This window comes from Channa argus, chromosome 7 (assembly GCF_033026475.1).
Source record: "Channa argus isolate prfri chromosome 7, Channa argus male v1.0, whole genome shotgun sequence".
Taxonomy (NCBI): Eukaryota; Metazoa; Chordata; class Actinopteri; order Anabantiformes; family Channidae; genus Channa; species Channa argus.
In genome coordinates, this window is record NC_090203.1 from 12649780 (window position 1) to 12673392 (window position 23613).

Here is a 23613-nt window from a genome sequence, read left to right on the forward strand (position 1 = left end):
AGTTTCAAAAACGACATTACCCATAAAGCTAGGCGAGTTTTAGGAAGTGTTACTCGCGTTTCCGTGGTCACGGTAAGATTGCCTCGCCATTGGTTTCCTGCTGCAGCGAGAAGAGCGGCGTCGAGACAGACTGAAAAACTCAATACAACCACCACCTCCAATAACGACACTGTACAATGAAACTGTTAGTCGTATCAGCAAATCTTGATGTCCGCTTTGTCACGGTTATACTGCTGGTAAGCGTCTAAATCTCAACTCTGTAACATTCCCTAGGAGGCAGCGGCGTTTACGTAGCGTTAAGGCAGGTTGATTAGCCTACCGCTAGATAGTTAGCTGCAAGCTAACCGATGAGCCTCTGTTGGTATGAGACGTGGCTTTGAAAGTGGTTAAGGTGACCGGCGAGCCAGTGCTCTCACTGCTAGAAACGCAGTTATTTAGCAGTTTAACGGGGCTGGCCTTTTGACTTTATTTCACCCAGCGACTTTCATAACTGATAAGTTATCGAGCTGCAATGTCAACTTAGCCGGTTGTGTTGAACAACGTTATCATAGTGTTACAACAAATCATAATCCATCCTGTATAACTAAAATAGAACCTGAAATACACTGCATGCTTCCAATTTAACAAAATAACCTATAGTTAGACTCGGAACAACTTTGTTGGCAAGTAAAGCATCCAGTTAGCATGAGGTGCTAGCACAGATTCACGGCAGAGAAATAATAATCAGTACGATTAGTTAAACACTTCTGTTTATTGGCAGTGTTATTCTGCTGGTGTCTGTGGGGATTTAATATTTGCTATTGTGGTGATCCGCAAGTTACTGTTAGTCTTGCTGTGTGTTTCTCTGGATGATGCTCGCCGGCTGGTAAATTCCTCTGTTGTGGCTCATTCTTATTGGCTGAAAACCCGGAACTCGATAGGTCGCACTTTGGGCCTGGAATGAAAACTTGCAGCTTCTCTAAACTGGAGAGAAGTGACTTCACATGTATAACCACAGTAGCTGTGGCATACTTTGTCAGTTTGCAGCTGTGTCATCCTGTATGGTGGCATAGCTTACTGAATGTTTGTGTGTTATGTTGAGTTGGTTAAAACTTGCTGGGGGACTCAGCTGGGGAGATTAAAAAATAGGTCATTAATAGGGAACCAACTTTGTCATACATACCAGTAAAATTGCTATCTTTGTATTTTGAACCTTTGGTCAGACAATCGGAGGCATTTGAAGACATCACCTTGGGCTCTGGAAATTTGTAGTTATATTTATTTTTTTCTGTGATTTCAATTGAGCATATGATTAAATAGTCAACAATTTAATTTATAATGAACATATAATTTGTAACTACGACACCGAAATAATTAGTTGATTGATAGCTGTTTTCTATCAAATACTTACAATACCTTTTTGTTTTGGTCGTTTGTTTGGCAAAAGCAATTTAAACATGGCATGCTTTGAGAAATTGCATTGGCCATTTTTTGTCTGCTTTGCTATGTCAGTGGCTAAATTATAATTGATTGGTATGAATAGTGGGCTAGTTATTTGCAGTCCCAATTTTATATCAGGAACCATAAAAACAAAACTAAACCAACAGAGAGACAGTGACTGTTAAACTTTGACTTCTGGTTTGTGTGTAAGATTAAAGTTCAGCCACATAATTAAGTAATCCAGTAAATCATGAAATGGGGCTACCTAGGCCTGCTTAACAGTTTCACTGGATGTTTCAAACTCAAGAATTTGCAGCCTTCCTTAGAACTTATATTGATGTAAAGATGACTGTCGTTCAATATATTCTGTTTAAAGTGGATCCTCAATCATCACAGATCACAGCAGATAAGTACACTAAAGGCACACCTTTAAAGCAATATAATTGTACAGGGTGGCAATGCCATGCAGAAAAATATAGGATTGTAGACTTTACGATAGAATGTAGTGATAATGCAATGATGCTGCTTTCATCTTCTGTCATAATGCTCGTAAACATGAGCATATTTTGAGAGTTCATTCATTGTACAACTGCCTTTTCCTGTCTCTTAGTTTTCCTTAGGCAGTTACCACCTTTCTAGTTCCTTCCGCAATTTCAGTCTAAGGTGAATGTCATTGTGGTTTATAATCTTCTCAGTGACAGTAGCTTTTATTCCGGATTCTTTCATACAGCGCTGCAATCAGAGCTGGAATTCAGAAATCCCCAGTTTGTACATCAAAATTAGAAAGTTATTCTTGTTTGAGTGGACCAGTGAGGACAATACAGGAAAGAAAATGTATTTCTGGGAAACTTAATTTTTTTAATACAAGCTCTAATACAAGCTAGTATCATTAGCTATAGCTAATGATATGTCAGTGGTATTTGATAACTGAAATGGCTTGCTGTGATGTGGGGAACTTTAATATCTTTTTTTAAATGCAATTGTTTAAAATCAGTGTATATTAATATATTGTTTTTGACACAGCATCAAATTGTTGAATCTCAGAAAAGTAGCCCAAAGTATAACTTAAAATTCAATAAGATTCCCTTTATTTTTTTGTATGTAGCAGGTTTTGGTTCAGACATTTGTAACAGACATTTTGTCCACAACACTGGAAACTTGAAAATGGATCAGCTTGTTTTCTGCATGTTCTTTATGGATAGAAATAAGTTTAATACACTGTTTATACTTTATACAGTGAGAGCTGGTCTGTCTGTAGATATGCTGGTCAACAGTATGCTGACAGGAACGTGTTCAGTCTTTTTTCTTTCCACATCCACCTATTCTAAACCAGCATGTCTGTGCTCATATATCTATCTTTTATTTGTCTGTAGGTGATGGGCCTCTCTACTCCAGGACAAACAGAAATCATCAGTCTGGATTCTGCAAACATTGACGATGTACTAAGTAAGACCTCAGAATTTATTCTTTTATATTTTTATTTTTAAAGCAAAAGTTTCAGCAGGTGGAAAATATTAGATTTTTTTGTGAGAGTTAAATACCAAGTGGCCCAATAGGTAATTAGTTGTTGGCACTAAGCATTAAACCTGTTTCTTATAATAAAACTAAACTATGAAGTGAAGAAACAAAGTTCTTTTTATCTTGGATCTCTGGTCATCACATATCTGTTCATACCAGGTACGCCTTCTCAACTTGTAATACTTAAATTTTGTATGAGAGAACACATTCATCTAATGTCCATTGTGATTATTAACATATTTGGGTGACCTGAAAATTGGTATTTTCATGTGCGTATGTATGTGTTTGTGTGTTTCCCATGCTTGTGGCCCAAATTATTTCTGCTAATTAAAGTTTATTGACCATTGCACCATCTATAATATGGTACATACATTTTTATAGACAGGTGCACTGGTCACGCGTTTATGTTACTAAAATGTTTTTTTTTTATGTGCTTTCTTTTGCTTTTTTTTCACCCTTACTTATTAGAAACAGTGGGGTTAATTGGTCTAATTTATTAATTAAAAACATGTTCAAAATACATAAAATGAGAGTATTTACTAATGTGTTGTGTGTTATATTTATTTTATTGATTGTGTTTCCTTGCAGATAATGCTGGTGTGGCATTAGTGAATTTTTATGCAGACTGGTAAGTGTGTGGCTTCTTTTTTGCTTCATGATGCTGAGGTTTCCTGTGAATGCCACATACCACTTTAAATAAGTGTGTCTGGTTTCTAAGCTGTTCAGGTTATTCAATGAATAATTAATTAGTTTTAGGTTAAAATTGTTTTAAAACACAGTCAAAGCCTGAAATATTGAGTCTAGTAGTAACAAAAATCGATTTAATTTATTTACAAATTAATAATGTAATTGTAATGTTAATGTAAATTACATATGCCGCTCCCTCATCTTTCCTTCAGGTGTAGGTTCAGTCAGATGCTCCATCCAATTTTTGAGGAGGCATCTAATGTGGTCAGGGAGCAGTTCCCCGATGCCAAGCAGGTGGTGTTTGCTCGTGTTGACTGTGACCAACACTGTGAGTATTACCTCATAACTTTACTTTCTATCTAACAGCAACTAAATTTTTATCCCATTACAAAACCTGGTTACTAAACGAAAGCAGCCCCTCCAGGTTTTTACAAACGTTTTTGTGATTGTTATAGCTGAAATGCCTGATTTAGACACCTTTTCAAAATGAAAATAGAGATGCATGTTGCAGTGTTTTCATGATGTGATTGGTTTAACAATTTGTTTACATTGCAACATCACAAATTTCAGGAGCGATTACAAACAATAATGGAGGAATCAGTTTACATGCAGTTAATAAAACTGGTTACTGTAAAACCACATATGCATGCAACAAATGAGTAATCATTTCTCTCCTTTACCTATGACTTATTTTGGAATGATGGCTCACAAAATGCTATATATAATATAATAATAAATTGTGACAGATGATGCTGACAGGCACACAAACACAGTGGATACTGAATAAAGCAACATATTCAGACTTCTGTAGGATGGGGGCCTGGTGGCTCAGTGGTAGAGCATTGGGTTGGGATGGAGAGGGCAGTGAGTTATAATCCCAGCCCACCAGGTGTGGCCCTACCCAGCCAGATAAAATGGGAGAGTTGTGTCAGGAAGGGCATCCGGCGTAAAAAACACATGCCAAGTCAACGTGCGGAACATGTTTCACTGTTGCGACCCCGAATGGGACAAGCCCGAAAGCCGTTTTGCAATTTTGGAAATCAGGTTTCTCGTCTACACAACATTTAAGAAATTAGCTTACTCAGGCAAGTAAACTGTTACTTAAATGCAAATAAATGCACTGATTGCCAAGAGAAGTTACAACATATAGTTGCATGTAGTATGTACATTTAGAATGAACTTTTTCTATAATTTTTTCCCCAAAAAATCTAAAATGCCAATCACAAGACTGAAAGTTCATTTAAGCTGAAACTGAATTTTTTTTATTTTGTGCAGCTGATATAGATGAGTAATCTATAAGTGATTATAGCCGTTAGTATATGTTTCCTTAGTAAATGTGGCGATTGTTGTTTATGATGTTAAGATCATAACTGCCATAACACCCAACCCCTGTATGCAGAAAAACGAAAAAGACATACACAAACACTTACGATATTTGATGCACATATTTACACATAGATGCCGGTCGCACCAAAGCTCAGACACATAAACCACCAGCCTCAGCCTTTTGAGATAAAACAAATGAAAGAGAATTATTGATGACCCGCAAACTGTTTGAAGACTAATGACAAAACTGCTGCTTCCTGTGAAGACTGGAGGCTTAGAGACACCCCACAGAGAGATTGACACCTGCCACATGCGCACACACATACACACTTATTCATTGTGTGCAGAAAGAATATTTACTCTTGGTGGGGGGCAGCTTTCATGTGGGAGATCAGAGCTTCAAACTGACTGAAGGCAGTGTTTTCAGACAGGTTTAACCATCGTCTCTCTGTCACTGCTAGTCCCCTCATCCACCCATTCCCATGTGATTTTCCTCTGCTTCCCCTTCTTTATCAATTGATTTGTCCGTCTTTACTTAACTTTTTCTCCTGTGTGTAGCTGACATCGCCCAACGGTACCGCATTACAAAGTATCCAACACTTAAGTTGTTCCGCAATGGGATGATGATGAAACGAGAATACAGGGGTCAGAGATCAGTTACGGCAATCGCTGATTTTATCCGCCAGCAGCAGGTTGACCCAGTGAAAGAAATGCTCTCACTGGAAGAGGCTAAAACTCTCGATGTAAGTGTTTAAACACAGTTCCATAAATATACAAACCTTACATCCAAATTATAAATAAAATGATTTGTTTTTTTTGTTTGTTTTTGTTTGTTTTATTGAACAGAGGACCAAGAGAAACATCATAGCTTACTTTGAAAAAAAGGACTCTGACAACTATCACATATATGAAAAAGTTGCCAACATCCTTAGAGATGACTGCACATTTTTGGCTGCCTTTGGGTGAGCCACAACACCATCTTGGTCCATATATTACACACTGTCTTAATGTTACTCTTCTGTTCATATTGATTCTCCTAAACTTTACTTTATCACTTTATGTTTTTAGCGATGTCTCTCAGTCTGAGCGCTTCAGTGGAGACAATGTGATTTATAAACCTGTGGGTGAGAGCGTCCCGGACATGGTGTACCTTGGCTCACTCACCAACTTTGACCTTACGTACGCCTGGGCCCAGGACAAATGCGTGCCTTTGGTCAGGGAGATCACCTTTGAAAATGGAGAGGTTTGTTGCTTGCTATTGAATATATAACATAATCAGCATGACTATCTGGAGTATATTCATGTCATCTGAGGGACGTGGATCTGCGTACACACAGAAAGGCTTTGACTCCATCTTTTCTGTTTTCTAGGAGCTGACTGAAGAGGGGATCCCTTTCCTCATCTTATTCCACCTTAAAGAAGACACAGAGAGCTTAGAGAATTTCCAGCACGAAGTGGCTCGCCAGCTCATCAGCGAAAAAGGTGAGCGTTTTGTTTCTCTCAAGCATGTAAACAACCTTGTACACAGAAACTATGTTCATGACATTTGTGGCTGGGTTTCTCTTTCTGCAGGGTCTATAAACTTCCTTCACGCAGACTGCGACAAATTTCGCCATCCTCTGCTCCATATCCAGAAAACTCCAGCTGATTGTCCTGTTATTGCTATAGACTCTTTTAGACACATGTATGTCTTTCCTGAATTCAAAGATCTCTCGTAAGTACCACCATTAAATTTGTCTATAAATAGTTTTAGTGTCTGATGCACTTTAAATGGGTATTGACTGCATGCTCATTTCAAACAGTACTGTTCATTTGTTCTACTTGTCTGCCCTCCCTCAAAATATTGTAAATTATAGGCTGCTACCTTTATTGCATTAAAATATAAAACAAATACTAATGAAAACTCACTACATATGCACCTGTGATTAACAAATGAATCATCCACATGTCAGAGAAGTATAATTTTGGACGTTTTTGAGAAGTTATTGCCTGACACTCGTGAAATAAATAATATAATTTAACCTTATGTGAAATTATTCATAACAATATCTCAAATTAAGGTAATCTATTTACACACATACACCACAATCCAGTGCACTGAACACCAAAGAAATGTCACACCTCCTAAAATCTGTCTTTTATGAATGGGCCAGGACACCAGAGCTAATGTGACATGATTTGGCACGTGCAATAAGCGCTAAACTAATCCAGTCTAATCTAATTTAATCTTATTTGTTCTATCCTACAACCCCCCCCCCCCCCAAATCATTGTCTGAGCAGATAGACAGAAGCCGCAAGGACTGACCAGCCTCCATAACCTAATTACATCACATTACCACCGCATGTGGCACACAGCTTCTAATTACATTAGCACAGTGTATGTGATATGTACAATGTGTTTGTCGAAGTCTTTGTGTATATTGTGCTATGACTGGGGTCCAGCTACACTCCAGCTGCGCACTACGTTCCAGCATGTGAAATGAAAGCGCTTACAAGCGGTTGTTAATAAGCACACTTTGCCCTATTGATGTGGATTAATGCGGCTTCATGACATGTCTGCAGGGACTATAGTCTTGTCCGCTGCTGTCACAAGTTGTTGTGCCTCATATCAGTGTCCAAAAGTCCAACCTGTAGTGTACTTCAGGCAGGTCTTCATTGTTGTGTGTAGGAATGCCTTTATCAAACATACATTAAGGCACCTAACAAATCATTGAGAATCATTTGTACAAGCACTTTCTTAAGTGGCAAGAACGACTGACTGAGGAATTTTCTTGTATTCTGAATTGTTCCTTGGTATGAACAGTATTCATGAGCAGTCCATGCCTGTATTTGTCAATCCAAATCCAATATACATAATCCTCCTCTTGCTACTTGAAATTAAAAACTCAACAGATTGGTGGAGCAGGTTGTCAATTAATTGCAGGGTTGGTGGTTCAATCCCTTGGGTCTGACAAGCAGCTACCATCATTTATACGTTATTGTGTGACTAATTTGTGAAAAGATTTGTCGACAAAAGTACAGGTAAGTGTAGTTTACCATGGCACAGTATTCCTTTTTACTTGTTTCTTTCTTTCATCTGCTACCTTCTGAAAGCTGGACTTGAAGATGTGTGGCATAGTTGTTTCTCTTTGTACTTTTGGGTGACATTTTGTGAGTGAGTGGAATGGAACTAAGTGGAGCTGCAGTTTGAGGGTGCTGATTTTTGGTCACGATTAAATCTCACCAATGTGCTCCTGTAAAATTGTGCCATTCCAACTGAAACGTATGAGGGTTAGACAGCTTAGTGAATCTGACTGAACAAGAAACAAAGAAAAAAGGTGACAAACTTCAAAGATGCTTTTATTGTCAATGCACAATGTGTACAAGACATACTGAAGAATCGAAATACTGTTTCTCTCTCACCATAGTATAAAATGTAGTGCAAAAATAAAAACAAAATGTTGTTGCAATGCATGATGTTCAGAGTATGTTTCTCTTTGTTCTTTTCAGCGTCCCTGGCAAGCTGAGACAGTTTGTGTTGGACCTTCACTCTGGAAAGCTTCACAGAGAGTTTCATCACGGTCCTGACCCCACAGACAGCACGCCTGGGCAGGTCAGATAGCAGCATCAGCATACACAATCGACTCCCTGTGGGTTAAAAAAAAACTGACATGGGAGAATTAACTTTTTCGTTTTCTCTTTTGCAATCAGGAGGTGTTAGTAGGAGAAGTGGCCAGCAGCCCTCCAGAGAGCTCGTTCCAAAAGCTGGCGCCCAGCGAGACTCGCTACACCATCCTCAGACGGGACCGTGATGAGCTGTGATCTCAACTGCCTTCCAGTGATCCTGTGACTCAATGCCACACCCCGGGGTCAGGGAGAGGGTTAGGGTTATGACAGGCCAACGGGACAGAACAGCAACACCCAGCACCCTTACTGATAAAGAGATGTGGAGGAGGATGAAGAGGAAGAAGAAGGAAAAAAAGAAGAAGAAGAGGAGGAGGAGGAGGAGGAGAAGAGAGAAGTACAGTTCATGACACAACCATGTTGGAATAACCTTTATTTTCATAATTCTTTCGTGTACAATTTTTATTTTGGTCAAAAAGGAATGGGGTTTGAGAGAAAAAAGTGTGTGGGCAGGGTGTTAGGGGCATTAGGATATTAAGCGAAGTGATTTTACTTTTTTTTTTGTTTTGTTTTTTTGGAGCTTGTAAATATGTTTGTGCTACATGGGAGTCTCAATGTTAGTCTAAATTAAATGCAGAGTTTTCTTTTATTTTATTCCTTTTTTCACCCTGCTTTTTGTAGGAAGAAAATTCCTCACTCCAGTTGTATGGTTCTTATCTGTGGGTAGTTCAGTGCAGCCTCTCTAATAGGAGACACGTGTTTAGTCTCACTGACCTCATGGCTGCATCTCAATATGACCACCTCTAATCCAGTTAATTTGTATGGCACAAAATAACAATATGCCTGTTTAAATTAGCTTTATCTCAATATCTTCTCCGCACACACCCAGTTTGGAAGGAATAGAAAAATATTCTGAAGTACTTCGAATAATGTAATTTCAAATTATGACTTGAGACAGAAGATAAAGAGACAGAGCTACACCATCTTATTGAGATGCACCCCTTCGCTCCCTGTTACTAAATGGTAATAGATTATGATATCTCTTACAGTGCTTATAAAAAGTTTTCACCTCTTCTTTTGATCTTTTTATGTTTTATCTTTTACACCACTGAGTCAGAGTGGGTGCAAAGGGGTTTTCTTATCAACAATCAAGTAAAAATCAACACTTTTTCATCATCATACTGAACACTAGCACAATGCAGCAGATTACCAAAAACACAGCATCCCCACCATGAAGCCTGGTGGTGGCAGCAACATGACGTGCGGAGGCATCGCTGCAGCAGGTCCTAGGGGACCTGTTATGTGGTCAAATGAAAACAGATCAGTAAGAAATCTTGTAGACAGGACACAACCCTGAAACATAAAGTCAATAAACACAGGGATTCTACTAAAACATTAACATCTAATACCAATCTGTAGCAATTGAATGTGACACTAAAATGAAGATTGAATATTGTATGCTCCCATCACTGTAATGCGGTTAAATATGCAAGGGTCTAAGAGTGGTGATTACTTTTTTTAATAAGCGCAGTATTTGCCATAACACCTCCAAGAATATGTTTTAAAATTGTGTACTTTAACATGATAGTGATTTTATAAAATGCTATTGTTTTTGCTGTTACTTGTCAAATGTGTCATCATGCGGAGTGAGAAAATACTTCTGTGTTTTCAAATGCAGTGACAAGGGGTAAAAGCCATGGTATGAATGGCTGTCACTTTATTCGTGTCCTCTTAAAACTGGTTTTGGTACGAATCTAAATTCTTGAGATCCACTGAGTGCGAAACCAAAAGTGGAAAAGTGGAGGCCAGATTAAGAGTGTGGGGACCCATTGCTAAGTTTGTACTGTGCGTCCTACCCATAGAGGCCAACAGATACCTGCATATTGACATATCAACCCACATAAAGAAGAGCAACAGGGGGAGTGTAATGCCATTTTTCAGCCTGTCATCTCAGAGGGGAAGAACAGTGGAAAAAAAATGTAAATTAAAAAACATTTTACAGGATGTTGTCTTATCTGATGCTTTGAACATCTGCCTCTGAACCTTACTGCTGTCATTTAAAATTCAGTGCATCCAATGAATGATGTTACAGTTGAAAAGAAACCTTTTATTAGACAGAAAACCAGCAGCATTTTCAGTGATACATGGCAGGTTCTTAAGACTGCAGTATGAAGTTATCTGGACTGTGGCACTTTGGTGTGTTTTGTGGAAATTTGCTTGCAAACTTTGCAAAAACAAGTCTGTATTTATATACAGTATAATTTATAAAAACAGTAAAGCCTTAATACTTCAGTTTATATTATTACATCAACGTAACAACAGTGACATTAGAAAAAACATTTTCCCCACCGATTTTGTAGTCGCAGTGGTACAGCTGTTCACATTGATACTGTCTTGCACATAGAAATATTGACAGATTATTCAGGAGAATTTTCAGTCTGAACACACAATGATCTTGTTAGTGATAGGGTTTGACATAGCAGTTGTGTTACACTTAATTTAGTGCCAGACAGCTTTTAGTAAGAGACACTAACAGCCATATAAGCCTGACCCAACCACACACTAATAGCACTAGTGTACAAAACTGCATCGCTGCGGTAGAATAAAAATGTTTTTTTCAAAAAAGTTGCATTTTTGTTTTAATGTCATCACAGAAACTTCATACAAATTTCCACACCAAGGTATTCAACTCCTAGGTAAGGCAGTTTTTTCACATAGTATTTATTTACAGCACTGCCATTACCAGCAATACCCTTTGAGTAATAACCTTGAGTTTTTTTGAGTCTACTTTGTGCTTCTAATTGGTCTGTCAACACAGGGCCTCGGGCATCAGCCAGTAGCTGAGGTCAGAGGACAAAGCAGATGTGTTGGCTCATTTGTCTTTGCATGTCTCATCTTTAGCTGGTGGTTCTGATGGTGGTGCTGTAAGGTGTTTCATCTGTAGGTCTACTTGGGCTTTGCGGTGTTTCTGTACTAAGTTGCCCCCCGCAAATCCCAGGGCACCCCCTCCCAGAGCCGCTGCCACCCCTGCCACTTTGAATCCAGCCAGCAGGCCAAGGGGACCTCCTATTACACCACCCAGCAGTGCCCCAGCAACCGGCAACACCGCCAACTTGTAGCGCGCTGCCTAAAGAGACAGGGAGAAGAGATTAATTTAATGCACATACGCACACCTTTGCAACCATTAGTGCTTTGTGGCTTCAAGACAGGTTTAGATAGAGTTTGTCTATCCTTTCAAGATCACACACTGACCCATGGAATATGGACGAAAAAAAAAATAAAAAACACCACAAAAAAACCTGCATGCGTAAATGTAAACTGACACTTCCACAGCTGCATCAAAGCATTTTCATTATCTTCATTTAGGAGAAATCAGAGAGATGTGGCCTGTGTGTTATTACGGCTGTTATCTTCAGAGTGGAAGGTGCTCTTTGCTGATGGCAATTAATGACTGATTCTATGACCATCCACACACACACACACACACACACACACACACACACACACACACACAAACAAGGGGACACACACTTGATTAACACTTCACCATTAAATTAATCTAGTTCAAAGGCTAGCATTGCTTGTCCCCACCCCTGTGGCGGTTAAGGAAATTTTAATTTCATCTGAGCTGAGTTAAAAGGATTCTGGGTACAGGTTGCAGAGCATGGATGGAAATGTGGGTGTTGTGTGACCGCACCTGTTTTTGTCTGTGTGTATTGACCTGATGACAGATTACAAGCTTTCAAACATGTTAAAACATCTGACATTTTCTTTCATCTACTTTATCTTTTCACATCCCACTCGTCTAATGTGCAGCCAACAACATCCACCAGCAACCTTAAAGAAAGAGCATCCTTTGTGTTGCAACATTGGTGACTTTAATATACATTTTTCATTACTTGAAATGTTTATTCTATAGCTGTCAGAAATGGTTAATTAAAATGAGTCAGTGCACTTACATTTCATTATAACACCTTTTTTCTGGTATTAGGGTTGACCAGATAGATTGGTTTTATTTAATTTTGCCTTGATTATGATATATTTTTGCTGCCATCCCATCCACTTTGTTTGGTGTGCAAAATTGAATAATTTACAGAACATGTGGATATGTGGACACTGAAATTATCTGACTAAGAAACAGTCTCTATGAAAACAATTTACAAGTGTAAATATGGTTTCAAGAAAGGGATGTTACTTTTGATTTTGTAATTAGCTTTTTCAATTATTAGAGCAGGTGGCGGCAGGAGACCCATTAACCAGGAATAATCAGTATCTTTTTGGCTACATGCAGTTAGAGCTAAGTGCGAAATGTTGTACCTCTGTTTTGGGATGAACTGACAACCATACCAGAACTTTGTATGTAAAGCTACAGAAATGCTGTTTTTCATTTCAGATGTCCAGTTTTGGCATTTACAGATTTTCCTCAGCACACAAGCGTCATGACTCAGTGTCATCAACATTGCTGAGTGTCTGTAATTACAGTCTAATTACTTCACACCTTCATTATGTTCTTAAACGTGTGAGCAAAACAAAGATCAAAATAGACTCCTTCATCTGACACATTAGCATTTCTTAACTTAAATCCAAAATGAAATACTGAAAGTTTAAAAAAAAAAAAATGCAGAAAATGGCTGTGACTGCTATGTGTATGTGAGTATGAGTGTGTGCGAGTTGTTCTTTGAGAAAAACAGGTGATTCACTCTGGGTAGTCCAGACAAAAAGTTCAACATTTCAAGTGTGTAATATGTGTGAAGGGCACTGAGTTGTCCTCCTGACTTATAGTTGTACTGCATAGAGCAGAGTAAGCATAGACTGCACTGACAATAGACATCTGAATGCTGCTCGTGAAATACTATTACATAGTCCTTCAATCCTCTCCTTAATGCTGTACACACACAAAGACACAGACCCTCTCTTGTCACCCCTTGAATCCTACCTCTCTATCACTCTTCCTCCCCTCCACTCCTCTCTCTATTTCCTTAATTGCAGCTTTCCTCCGTATTCGAACAGATCAATAGGGACAAACGCTGTGGAATGGCTGGGAGGCAAAGTGCCATCGATCTCCCCATCTCCTAAACACCACACACACATATCAGATCATCAGGACATGCACACACACATACACACCTTCCCCAAGCTCTGGGTCCCCTCCTCCACGTTGGCAGCGGCTGTGTTGACGTTGTCCTCTATGCTGTCAATCTTCTCCTGCTGGGACTGAGGCGCAGGGGTAAAACAAACACAAACAAATATTAACACACATACAGGTAATATAGACATGTCTGATAGAGCAACCACTTGTGCGGATTGTTTTGATGTCCAAATTATGCTCCATGACACAAGAAGGGTGTGTATGAGGCTGTAGGTATATTCAGAGATTATATTTAGGATGCTGTGTGTGTATGTTTGTGTATGAGGCATTGTGTAGATCTCATGAAATATTCATTGTGGCAGCTGTCTCTCTCCATATGAGGGCTGACTGGACACAGTGACCAAACAAATACCGGAGCAGTTTCCTTCTCCTTTTCCTCAACTTTCCTCAGTTATATTACGTCTGCTCTCTGACAGAAAGCTGTTGCTTTGACAGACTGATGAAGACGACGATGCTACGTATCTTATGTCTGAAAAGGGCTAAAGTTACAGATTTATCACTGCCTCACTATTTCTCACACACATACCTCTGTTATTTTGTGAAAGTTATAAAGATTCTAAAGCAGTTTTAAGTGAAGTCGAAAATTAACAGATCTCCTCTTCTTTGTTTTCCACATAATTTGTCACATAAAAGCAAAGAGTAACAGAAACAGCAAGGTTGCTGTGTTTTAAAGTTGTAGCAGAAGAAAGAAAAACATACAGATAAGCACAGAAGCACACAGACAAACACCGGAACAGCCACTCACATGACGCATGTTCAGACATAACCACACACTCACAGCCACTCAGTATTTCCACTGTGGCTGAACACTGGAATATTACTCCCCTAACGGCCTCTTACACCCTAGAGACACCACAACAACATGTCTATGCTCTTTCTAACCACCCCCCCCCCCCCCCCCCCCCGTTCTGTTTTTTTATACCCTAACTACATCTTCACTATCTCTCGATCTCTTTCACTCTTAATCTCTCCTTTACCCAGCGTCTCTGCTTCTCCCCTCCATCCCCGAGGATAGAGTGATAATCTGAGCTGTCTGTTCTCCACCTGCTCTGATGGATCCCTTGTTCCCCCACACTCCCCCTGTGGACAACCTGCAGTCCTCCCCCCAAATCCTTCCTCTCTCCACAGTCTACTTCTCAATCTCCCCCCCTGGCTGTGTGGAGGGCCTCTGGGGCCCCAGCAGAAGCCCAGAGCTGATCTGTGTATCCTCCTCTCAGAGGACACTTACCAGGCAACACACATACACATGGTCAAATATACACCACTTCCTGGAAATGCCACAGAAAAAACCACCTCAGTCACATTGTTTTCGTTCACATGAGTAGATGTGAATGTGAATGTGTATAACCAGAAAGTAGAAGGCAGATTGTTTGTACTCACATGGACAAGCAGAGAGAAGTCGGTCACCAAACCGCTCAGCTCCTTTAGATCCTGAGAGCAAATTTATGCTATTAATTTAAGATTATCAAAATTTTTACAGCTATATCACTATATCACTATATCTATGCTGTTAGTATGTCAGTGTTAGAGACTGACAATCACATTAACTAATGAAAGTGAATATTAACGTTCGCTGTTTGTATTGAGCATTGGGAAATAAGTGCATCTGTAGGAACAGGTAAGGGTGATCATTAGATGATGTTGCATTGGCAATGAATATTTCATGTAACCACAGCAACATTTGTTTACAAAGGAGGAAAAATACATTCCTGTTCTTAATGTTTAGTGCTTTTTAAATTCAATAAAGGCCTTCACAGAAACCATTTTGACATGTTGCAGTATGAAACTCGAGGTGTAAATAATAAAATGAATGACAGTGGTTTCAGGGCTTTGGTTGTATGCATGTTGGAACAAATTTTAATAGAAATTAGTTATTTCTGTCATTAGTAACGCCTGAGCTTTTTATGCAAGTTGGAAGGCCTATTGTTTGGCATTTTACCTAAATTCTATTGCACACGATGTATGTTGTCAATTAACATTTTAGACACCCTTTATTCTATGAGTTATGTTTTCAATTACCTCCTTTACACAAGTACTTCAAAGATGTTTCGTCTCTCAGACCACAGAAAAATCCTTTACACTTTGTGGAAAATACCATCTTGGTAGCTAGTAGATGGAGTTTACATTACAATGTCCTGTATCTGCTGATATTTTAGATCAGCATATTTCAGGCATAGACATGTTGTTTGCCTTTGTTTCAGATCACATCGTCATGGAGCGGAAAGATAAATCTAAACATAGATGATAATCAACATCTAAACACGAAATAATAATAATAATAATTTAAATATAACATGTAATGAGAGTTGAGTAGTATGTGACTAAATTAAATCAGTTTATAGCTGACAGAATACAAGGAGGTGAAGCTCAATATCAGCACTATTTTTCATGGATGTCATGATGTCATGTTAGGGCACTGATGAAAAATGTAGGGACCATCTAAGTCCAGACATACATACCTGTTCCAGGTTGTCCCAAGATTCAGCTGCACTCTGATCGGCAGGGATTTCTGGAAGGTGGAGCTGCATTTGGCTTCCACACGCCACATCCTCACCCACCTCACAGTCAGCACGGCTATTGCTGGGCACACAGCTGGATTTCTGACCTACAGCTGTTGGAGATGGCGTATGCTGAGGCATGGGGTTAGAGTGCAAAAAAAGAAAGTTTTGTGCTGCAGCTGATGCCCGGTCCCTGACTGGCTTAACAAACGCTTCCAGGGCGTCAGCATCTTCGGTGCGAACCCGTGCGCACAGCTTCTCCATCTCTCTGATGTTAGCTCGCAGCTGCTGCAGGGAGACAAAGGAGGAGAAGGTTTCTCGGTGAGAAGTGTCATATCTCAAAAGTGTTAATAGTGAAAAATGTACCAAAACATAGACAGAGAGCCTTGAGACCATTGAACGCACTCATTAATCGAAAGTCAACCGGACAATCAGAAATCAAATTTAAAAAATCAGACAATCAAAAAAATCTACCTGTAGCAACAAAAACATTCAACATACAAAAAAAAACAAACAAAAAAAAAACATGTAGCACAACATCCACTTTAAGGATGTAAATCTGTGCTGCCATGTTACCTGATAAAATACAGGACAAACAAAGTGCTCAAAATGCACAATACATTCACTCTAAATAAAAACAATAATTTATACAAAAACAAATACACTAAACTACCATAAATTATAACTGTATTAAGCAACTATATATATATATATATATATATATATATATTGACATCTGAAGCCTCCTAAAAATCTGTGTTCTTGTCCGTGTTGTCCATTGTCCCAGTTGGAAATAGCACAGGCTTGCAAGATACAGTGCTAGTGATGGGAGCTGTGTGTGGGAGCTTATTGAAGTGCAGATGCAAGACTGGAGAAAACAAGCTCTGTCATCCCGCCGTGCCCTGAGGGTGACAGGAGGATTACATCCCAGCCATCAGCCCTCCAGGCCTCAGCATGACCCGGGCTCAGGGGGTCAATGTGCTGCAGATAACACATTTTGCTAATTAAACAACATGAATAAACATACATATAAACACTTGTCCTCACATACATAAAACTAAAAAAAACACTGATTAACACTAAGACGATCAGGTCAGGCACGTGTCAGCCTGCACACTAATGATCACAGCATCTCAACTCTCAACACACACACAGAACAACAAAAAACCTTTTCATACATGATAAAACAGTTTTGACTCGGCTTTTTGCTATAGCAGCTATGGTAAAGGTGGGGTACTTAATCACAGAGTTTGGTGCAAAGATTGTAGGAGTAGGCTGCTGTCTGTCTTGTGCAATGAGAAACAAATGACAGACGAATATAAAGATAAAACATGCAGAAATACAGGCTGAATAAGCACAGTGGACAATATACTCAGGAGGACAAATGAACCCACCTACTGTCTAAAAATGAAATATAAGCAAATATGTGCACATATATACACACATCTAAAGCAGAGTAAGCTAGCCCCTACTCTGGATTAACACCATGAAGACATGGGAAAGCACTTTGAGTGTGTCCCTGGGGTTTGTAGGGTAATGGTGAGAGGATAGGTGTGTGCCTGTTTGGAGTTTTTTCACCTTCAGAGACGTTGTGGCTTCCAGGCAACAGTATCTCCTGTGGCATCCATACCCACAATGAACAAGAATTTAAAGAGTACTTAGATACACAAGAGATTTCTGTATGAGGTTTGGTAGCAGCTCTATTTTTCCCTGATTTTTTTTTTTATGACAGCAAATTTCTACACAAAAAGTTTATTTAGTTGATTATAACTTATACAGTTTTTTCATTTATAGTTATAAAAAAACAAAATGTAACTCTAAGAAACACCACACTACCTACACAGAATTCTACTGATTCCTTCCTACAAAGTCTGGTACTGTAACTTTGAAAGGTGTGTATGATTCTTCAAAGACTAAAGCCTAAATGAGTAGATTTCTATTTATTATGTTGAAGTTGTCATGGAATTGTCATGGAGATGCTTTAATTGTTACAAAATATGACACATATGAGAGAAAACCGTACTCTCTATCTCAACAATAATCTCCAGAGTTGCATACTTATTTCACATGATAAGAAATAAATTATCTCTATGACAACAGACTAACTCCATTTACGAAAAAAGACCATGAGATGCAGCTGAAAGCATTGGGGAAAACATATACTTTGAAAGAGTGTTAAGTGTTTTTTGTCATGCTGCAGTTTTTATTATGCTGTTGAAGAGTGAGTCTTGAGTCAAGTAGGCTCTAAACCAGATGACTCTCCTTCACTCAGACATCACAATGAACACTGTCTATACTCAAGTAGATAAAGACACCACTCAATTTAAGTTTTCAAAGTGGAAAATCATGGATGCCACAAATAAGGAGCCCTAATTTTTTTTCTCCAAACTGAGCTGTGCCAAGACAGTTGGAAACTAACAATGTGCTGTGTGATTTTAGGGTCATGTATGTTCAACAGCATCTAAACAATTGCTACCTTCACACAACTGTCAAACTTAGACTTGAATAATAAAATATATATATCTGTGATGACATAGATTGGTAGCTACAAATGTGAAATAAGGAAACTGTAATTCATCTAATAGCTTATCGGTAATATGACAACATTATATTGAAGATTACATCTTCCATTTTTCAAAATTACCAAAAAATATAAATTACTGGTGGGTCAGAATATTTCTTTACAAAGTGGGTTCCTATACCTGAACTGTTCTGCTGGCATTGATGTGTTCCTGATGAAGGCGATCCCACTGCTGGCTATGTTGGTACTGCAAATTAAAAAACCCATCATTAGTTTATCTGTGGAACGGAAGAAAGAGTGTGGCCAGACTTCAACCATCACCTTTAGTATATTATTGTGGTGTTTTTGTAGCCTCTCCAGGTCCGTGGGTAGAGCCACTTTAATGAACTTGTGGATCGGAGCCTCCAGGCGCCTCAGTGTCAGCTTGTTGCCTTCCTCTGCCATGTGTCCTGCTGACTGCCCACAGCCAACACCTTTGTGTAACTTTAGACACTGCACCTGCTTGGGTTTATCTATCCACCCCCACAGACACTGTAAATACCAGCAGAGTTTGATTTTAATAAATAATACATAAATCTAATGAATAAACTCTGACAAATGCAACTCTGCCCACACATCTAAAATTGGCACCTCCATATAATTAACAGTTTTTATTCATGCTAGCATCGTCTCAGTGACTCAAGTATTACTGCCATGATATATGACAGCACAATACACCGTATATGATAAAACAATAAATGAATAAGCCAGTAGAATATTAACAGCCAACTATTTGGACTGTTTATCGAAACAAATTATTTTCATGGTTAAGCTAAACTAATAATAGTTTAGCTTATTAGTTTAGCTTAACCATGAAAAGAATTTGCTTTTTTAATGTACATTATTGTATATAAGTACAATACATTGAGTTTTGGACTTTTTTAAGACAAAATAAATGATCTGTATCTCATATTACAGTGGGCTATTGAAAAAGGAATCACAATTTTTTTCCAACAATTTCTAAACTAACAATTAACCAATTTGTTAAATCAATTTGATAATAATGTAATTAATGATAACAATATAATCAAATTAGTTGTAGCATTATACATAATAGACCAACACTGTAGCATGGAGATACTTATAATACTGCATTATGAGAGTATAACAAATCTCTTTTCAATGACAGGTAGATACAAAGGTTATTTTAAAATGGTAAAAGGAGATTTTTTTCATCAACATATAATTTATTGCAGTCAGCTAGTAAAAATTTTGCTTTAACAGAAATTAATGTAAATTGTCCATCTGTTACTATGAGTCTTTTCACCCCTTGACCAGTTTTGTTACTTCTGATGGTGAAGGAAAATGTTTACTCGCTAAATATGCATGAAATATTATGTTAATGAAAAAAAGATTTGTTTCACTCTTTTTAGTATTTGAAAAGAAGGGGGATGTAAATTGTGCTTTAATGCAGATGTTGTAAAGATTCACAGTACTCAAGCAAATATGCAAGTAGTTGCATAAAAGAGTTCCACTATAAGTGCAAATTATTTACTAAAGTTGAAGTCCTAAGTACAAAAGTACATGTAGATAACTGTGAAAAGCAAAGACTTATAAACAATACTGAATGTGAAGCTAATATAAATGTACAGCTCCAGTTTGACAAACTTACAAAGGTGAAAAAATAGGCCAGACAATCTGTAGTAATTCTTACAAAATCAGAAACAAAGCTCTGTTACTTTGGAGACTTGCCCTGGATGCAGTGAAATTAACATAATATGGAAATACATAATCCAGCAAAGTACAAGTTCAATTCAGCATAAACCGTCCCTAGATTTTTATTTTTTTAATAAGCACTTATAAGAAAGTTAAGAAAAAGCTCAAATCTGTAAATTGTGAAAATCCTCTCCCTAAGACGGACTGAAAAATACAAAAGGCGCACCTTATCTGCCTGAATGGCAACAAATGCGCGCGCGCGCAAACACACACACACACACACACACACACACAGGTAAAAGCTGTATAGGTAAATAGCTAGTTCAGTAAACAAACTAGCACAGTGTTATTAGCTGTCAGCTTAGTACTCAAGCTAATCTTACAGTGTCTTCGTAGACAAATTACATCTTTGGACGATTTTATTTGGCAACTCTTTTATCCAGAAAATCCACTGCTAACTACTTCTGTGATAAACGAAAGTAAAAGGACATGCGACCAAACACTTACCAGTAAAAAAAGCCGTTCAACTGTAGAATGTATATTTACTAAAGACTACTGTGAGCTTCCATACTGCTGACAAATTTAGCCACATTCGCTAATTTTCGTATTTGTTTCTCACAGTTGGTTGTTTGTAAACAACTCTCTTCCCAGTGCGTCCACGAATAGTTTCCGACCTCAAACAGCACCCACAGCACAGTGTGTTCCTCCTCATGTTTCCCCTGATGATGTGGATTGTCACTAGAGCTTTTGAAGAAATAAAATATTTTAACAAGGTATTTGTCAGAATTTGTATTATTATGAATTATTAAGAACTAGGGCTGTAATTACCACTGAGGTTATTTCACTAAGAATCAATGGTTTAAGGTTTTAGGTAAAACTTTTTTTTTGTAGTATTCTGTGTTTTCTGCTCTGGGTATCATGTGTTCATGATGCATTTCATGCTGTGTTGTTGTGCTGCAAAACTGCTTTACTGGCAAATTTGCCCTTGGAAAGAGGTTCTTACCTTCCCAAGGAAATCTACCTGGTTACTAATAAAATGTTTTTTCCATTTTTTTATTTCAAATGTTGTGGCTTGTCAAATATTTCTTAGGTGAGGGTTATATTGGTGTCTTTGCACTTTACAAAACTCCAAACTCTTTGGTACAGTCCAGCTGTGGGGTCCCAGATGTTCATAAAAGGCAGTTATGGCAGTGTCTGTGGGGTCACTGTGTGGTAACATTAATTAGCATGTGTTTTTTTATTTTCAAGGAAATGGGTCAATGTGCAATAATGTAAAAGTGGTAAAATTTCAAGTGGTTGCATAATGTAAAAAAATTCTTATCAGGTCACAGTCTCAGTCTCAACATCAACAAACATTGATCTTAATAGTAAAACACATAATTAAACAACTAAGGTAAGGTTATAGAGAGATATTTTGTTTAATTTAGGTTATTTGTTATATCTTTTCATTCCTTTCATTTATATTTTAACAGTTGGCAGCTTGTATATATAGCATCAATCCCATGGAAACAAACAAAGTGTGATTTTTTTTCTGTGCTGTGTTTGGAAGAGAGATATTTGGGGTTCCCCCTCCTTCACTCTGAGATAAGCCAGTGTGAGTGGGTCTATTGCATGTTTCCACTTGTCTTCTTTGGCACCTTTTACCTTTGACATTTAGGCCAACCCCCCACACACTCCTCCCTCAGCGGATGCTCCATGCGAGGGGCCGCAGTAAAACACAGAGTCCCAAAAGACTAGGGGATTTCCCGTGGTACTGTACAGACATATTGTGTGTGTGTGTACTTGTCCACTTCCAGGGGACTCCCAGAGTCACAAGCTGAGGGGGAGTAAAAAGTCTGACTGTGAAAATCTAAATAGCAAATCATCAAAAATGTTAGGGCTCATGTGTCTGGCTCTGTATTTGTGTGAGAATGCGTGTGTGTGTGTGTGTGAGAGAGAGAGAGAGCGAGAGAGAGAGAGAGAGGGGCTCAGGGGAGACTCAGGTGTCATTCATGTCCCACTAATCCAGGAAGTTTGCCAGCAGGAGACGAAGCCATGCTGCAGTGAGCTCTGTTCACGTCTTACCTCCTGCGTCACACTGTTTTTAATGCAAGTGTGATCAGCACATCCTGATGGCACAGTGGGTATTTTGACATGTCATAGCAGGAAAAGCCAGGTGACCACACTAGCAAGACCCAAATTCTATTAAAGTGTCCCAGTAGGCCATGACAGTTTGACTGTGAGGCAGTACCAAGACCACTGAAATTGAAACAGCTGAGGTTAGTTGTTTATTTTACTATTACAATTGTGACATGTCAAATGCCTTATTTTTGGTCAACTTTCTGTGTAAAAAATACAGGCCTCTATTCATGTTTACATTTTGATGTCACTCTGGCAGAAGCCAACAGTAATGACTACATATCAACACTGCAAACATAACTTTCTATTTTCTGGTATTTAGTTTATACAGTTGCTTGTTTTTAAAGAGTATACTGACTGTTAAAAAGGGCACTTTACATTTCTGAAGGGATATGTTTTCTGTGTGTGTGTGTGTGTGTGTGTGTGTGTATGCTCTAATGGGATCTCTAATTAAGACTCTGGGGGTATCTGCTATCTGTCAGCACTGATCGATTGTCTGAGGGACTGACAGTTCACCGTGTGTATGTTTGTGCACGTGTGCACATACAAATCTGAGCATGTTGGTTTCACTCTTCAAGTGCATCTCACTGCTTATTTTACCTGTCAGTCAGTAATTTTGCTGTCACACATGGAGGATTAACACACATTCACAACCACATATGCACACACACACACTCATGTCAAACACAGACATCACATTTACCTGATAGCAGCAGAAACCTTGGAAATAGTCACATGCACAATGCTTAAGTTCACGTTCTAGTTATCCTTGACCACTTGATTATAATGTTATTATTCAGTTTTATTTCAATGATACAAGTGTAAATATCTTGTGTGTGGTGTCACAACATAGATTTTAAATGGAGCATCAGCTGTTTGGTACACTTTACACACCTATTTTTGCTCTCTTTCAGACACACACATACACACACACAAACATACAATTGTTCACAATTTCACTCCACAGTTACTATCAATCACCTGCCTATTGGAGAGTGTGTGTTAGTGCTCATTCTGTTGCGTAGGAGGGCAATTGAGTGATGGCAGTGACAGTATAGACGGCATGTGCTGTGAAATGT

General features: G+C 38.6%; 2 protein-coding genes across 2 annotated transcripts; one reads left to right on the forward strand and one right to left on the reverse strand.

The window, feature by feature from the left end:
- The first annotated feature begins 77 nt into the window (after positions 1-77).
- On the forward strand, positions 78-10557 carry erp44 (endoplasmic reticulum protein 44). The gene is made up of 11 exons (XM_067509332.1): positions 78-236; positions 2793-2865; positions 3526-3565; positions 3837-3952; positions 5509-5693; positions 5797-5912; positions 6019-6193; positions 6321-6432; positions 6523-6664; positions 8440-8542; positions 8641-10557. Exons 1-11 carry the CDS (start codon positions 177-179, stop codon positions 8749-8751), a joined length of 1233 nt encoding a protein of 410 aa, XP_067365433.1. The 5' UTR covers positions 78-176; the 3' UTR covers positions 8752-10557.
- An 88-nt stretch (positions 10558-10645) lies between these two features.
- stx17 (syntaxin 17) lies at positions 10646-21097 on the reverse strand. Its single transcript, XM_067509333.1, has 7 exons — positions 20924-21097; positions 19043-19252; positions 18903-18968; positions 16162-16488; positions 15083-15133; positions 13681-13767; positions 10646-11680 (listed from the first exon to the last, which is right to left on the reverse strand). Exons 2-7 carry the CDS (start codon positions 19163-19165, stop codon positions 11426-11428), a joined length of 909 nt encoding a protein of 302 aa, XP_067365434.1. The 5' UTR covers positions 19166-19252; positions 20924-21097; the 3' UTR covers positions 10646-11425.
- Between the last annotated feature and the right edge of the window lie 2516 nt (positions 21098-23613).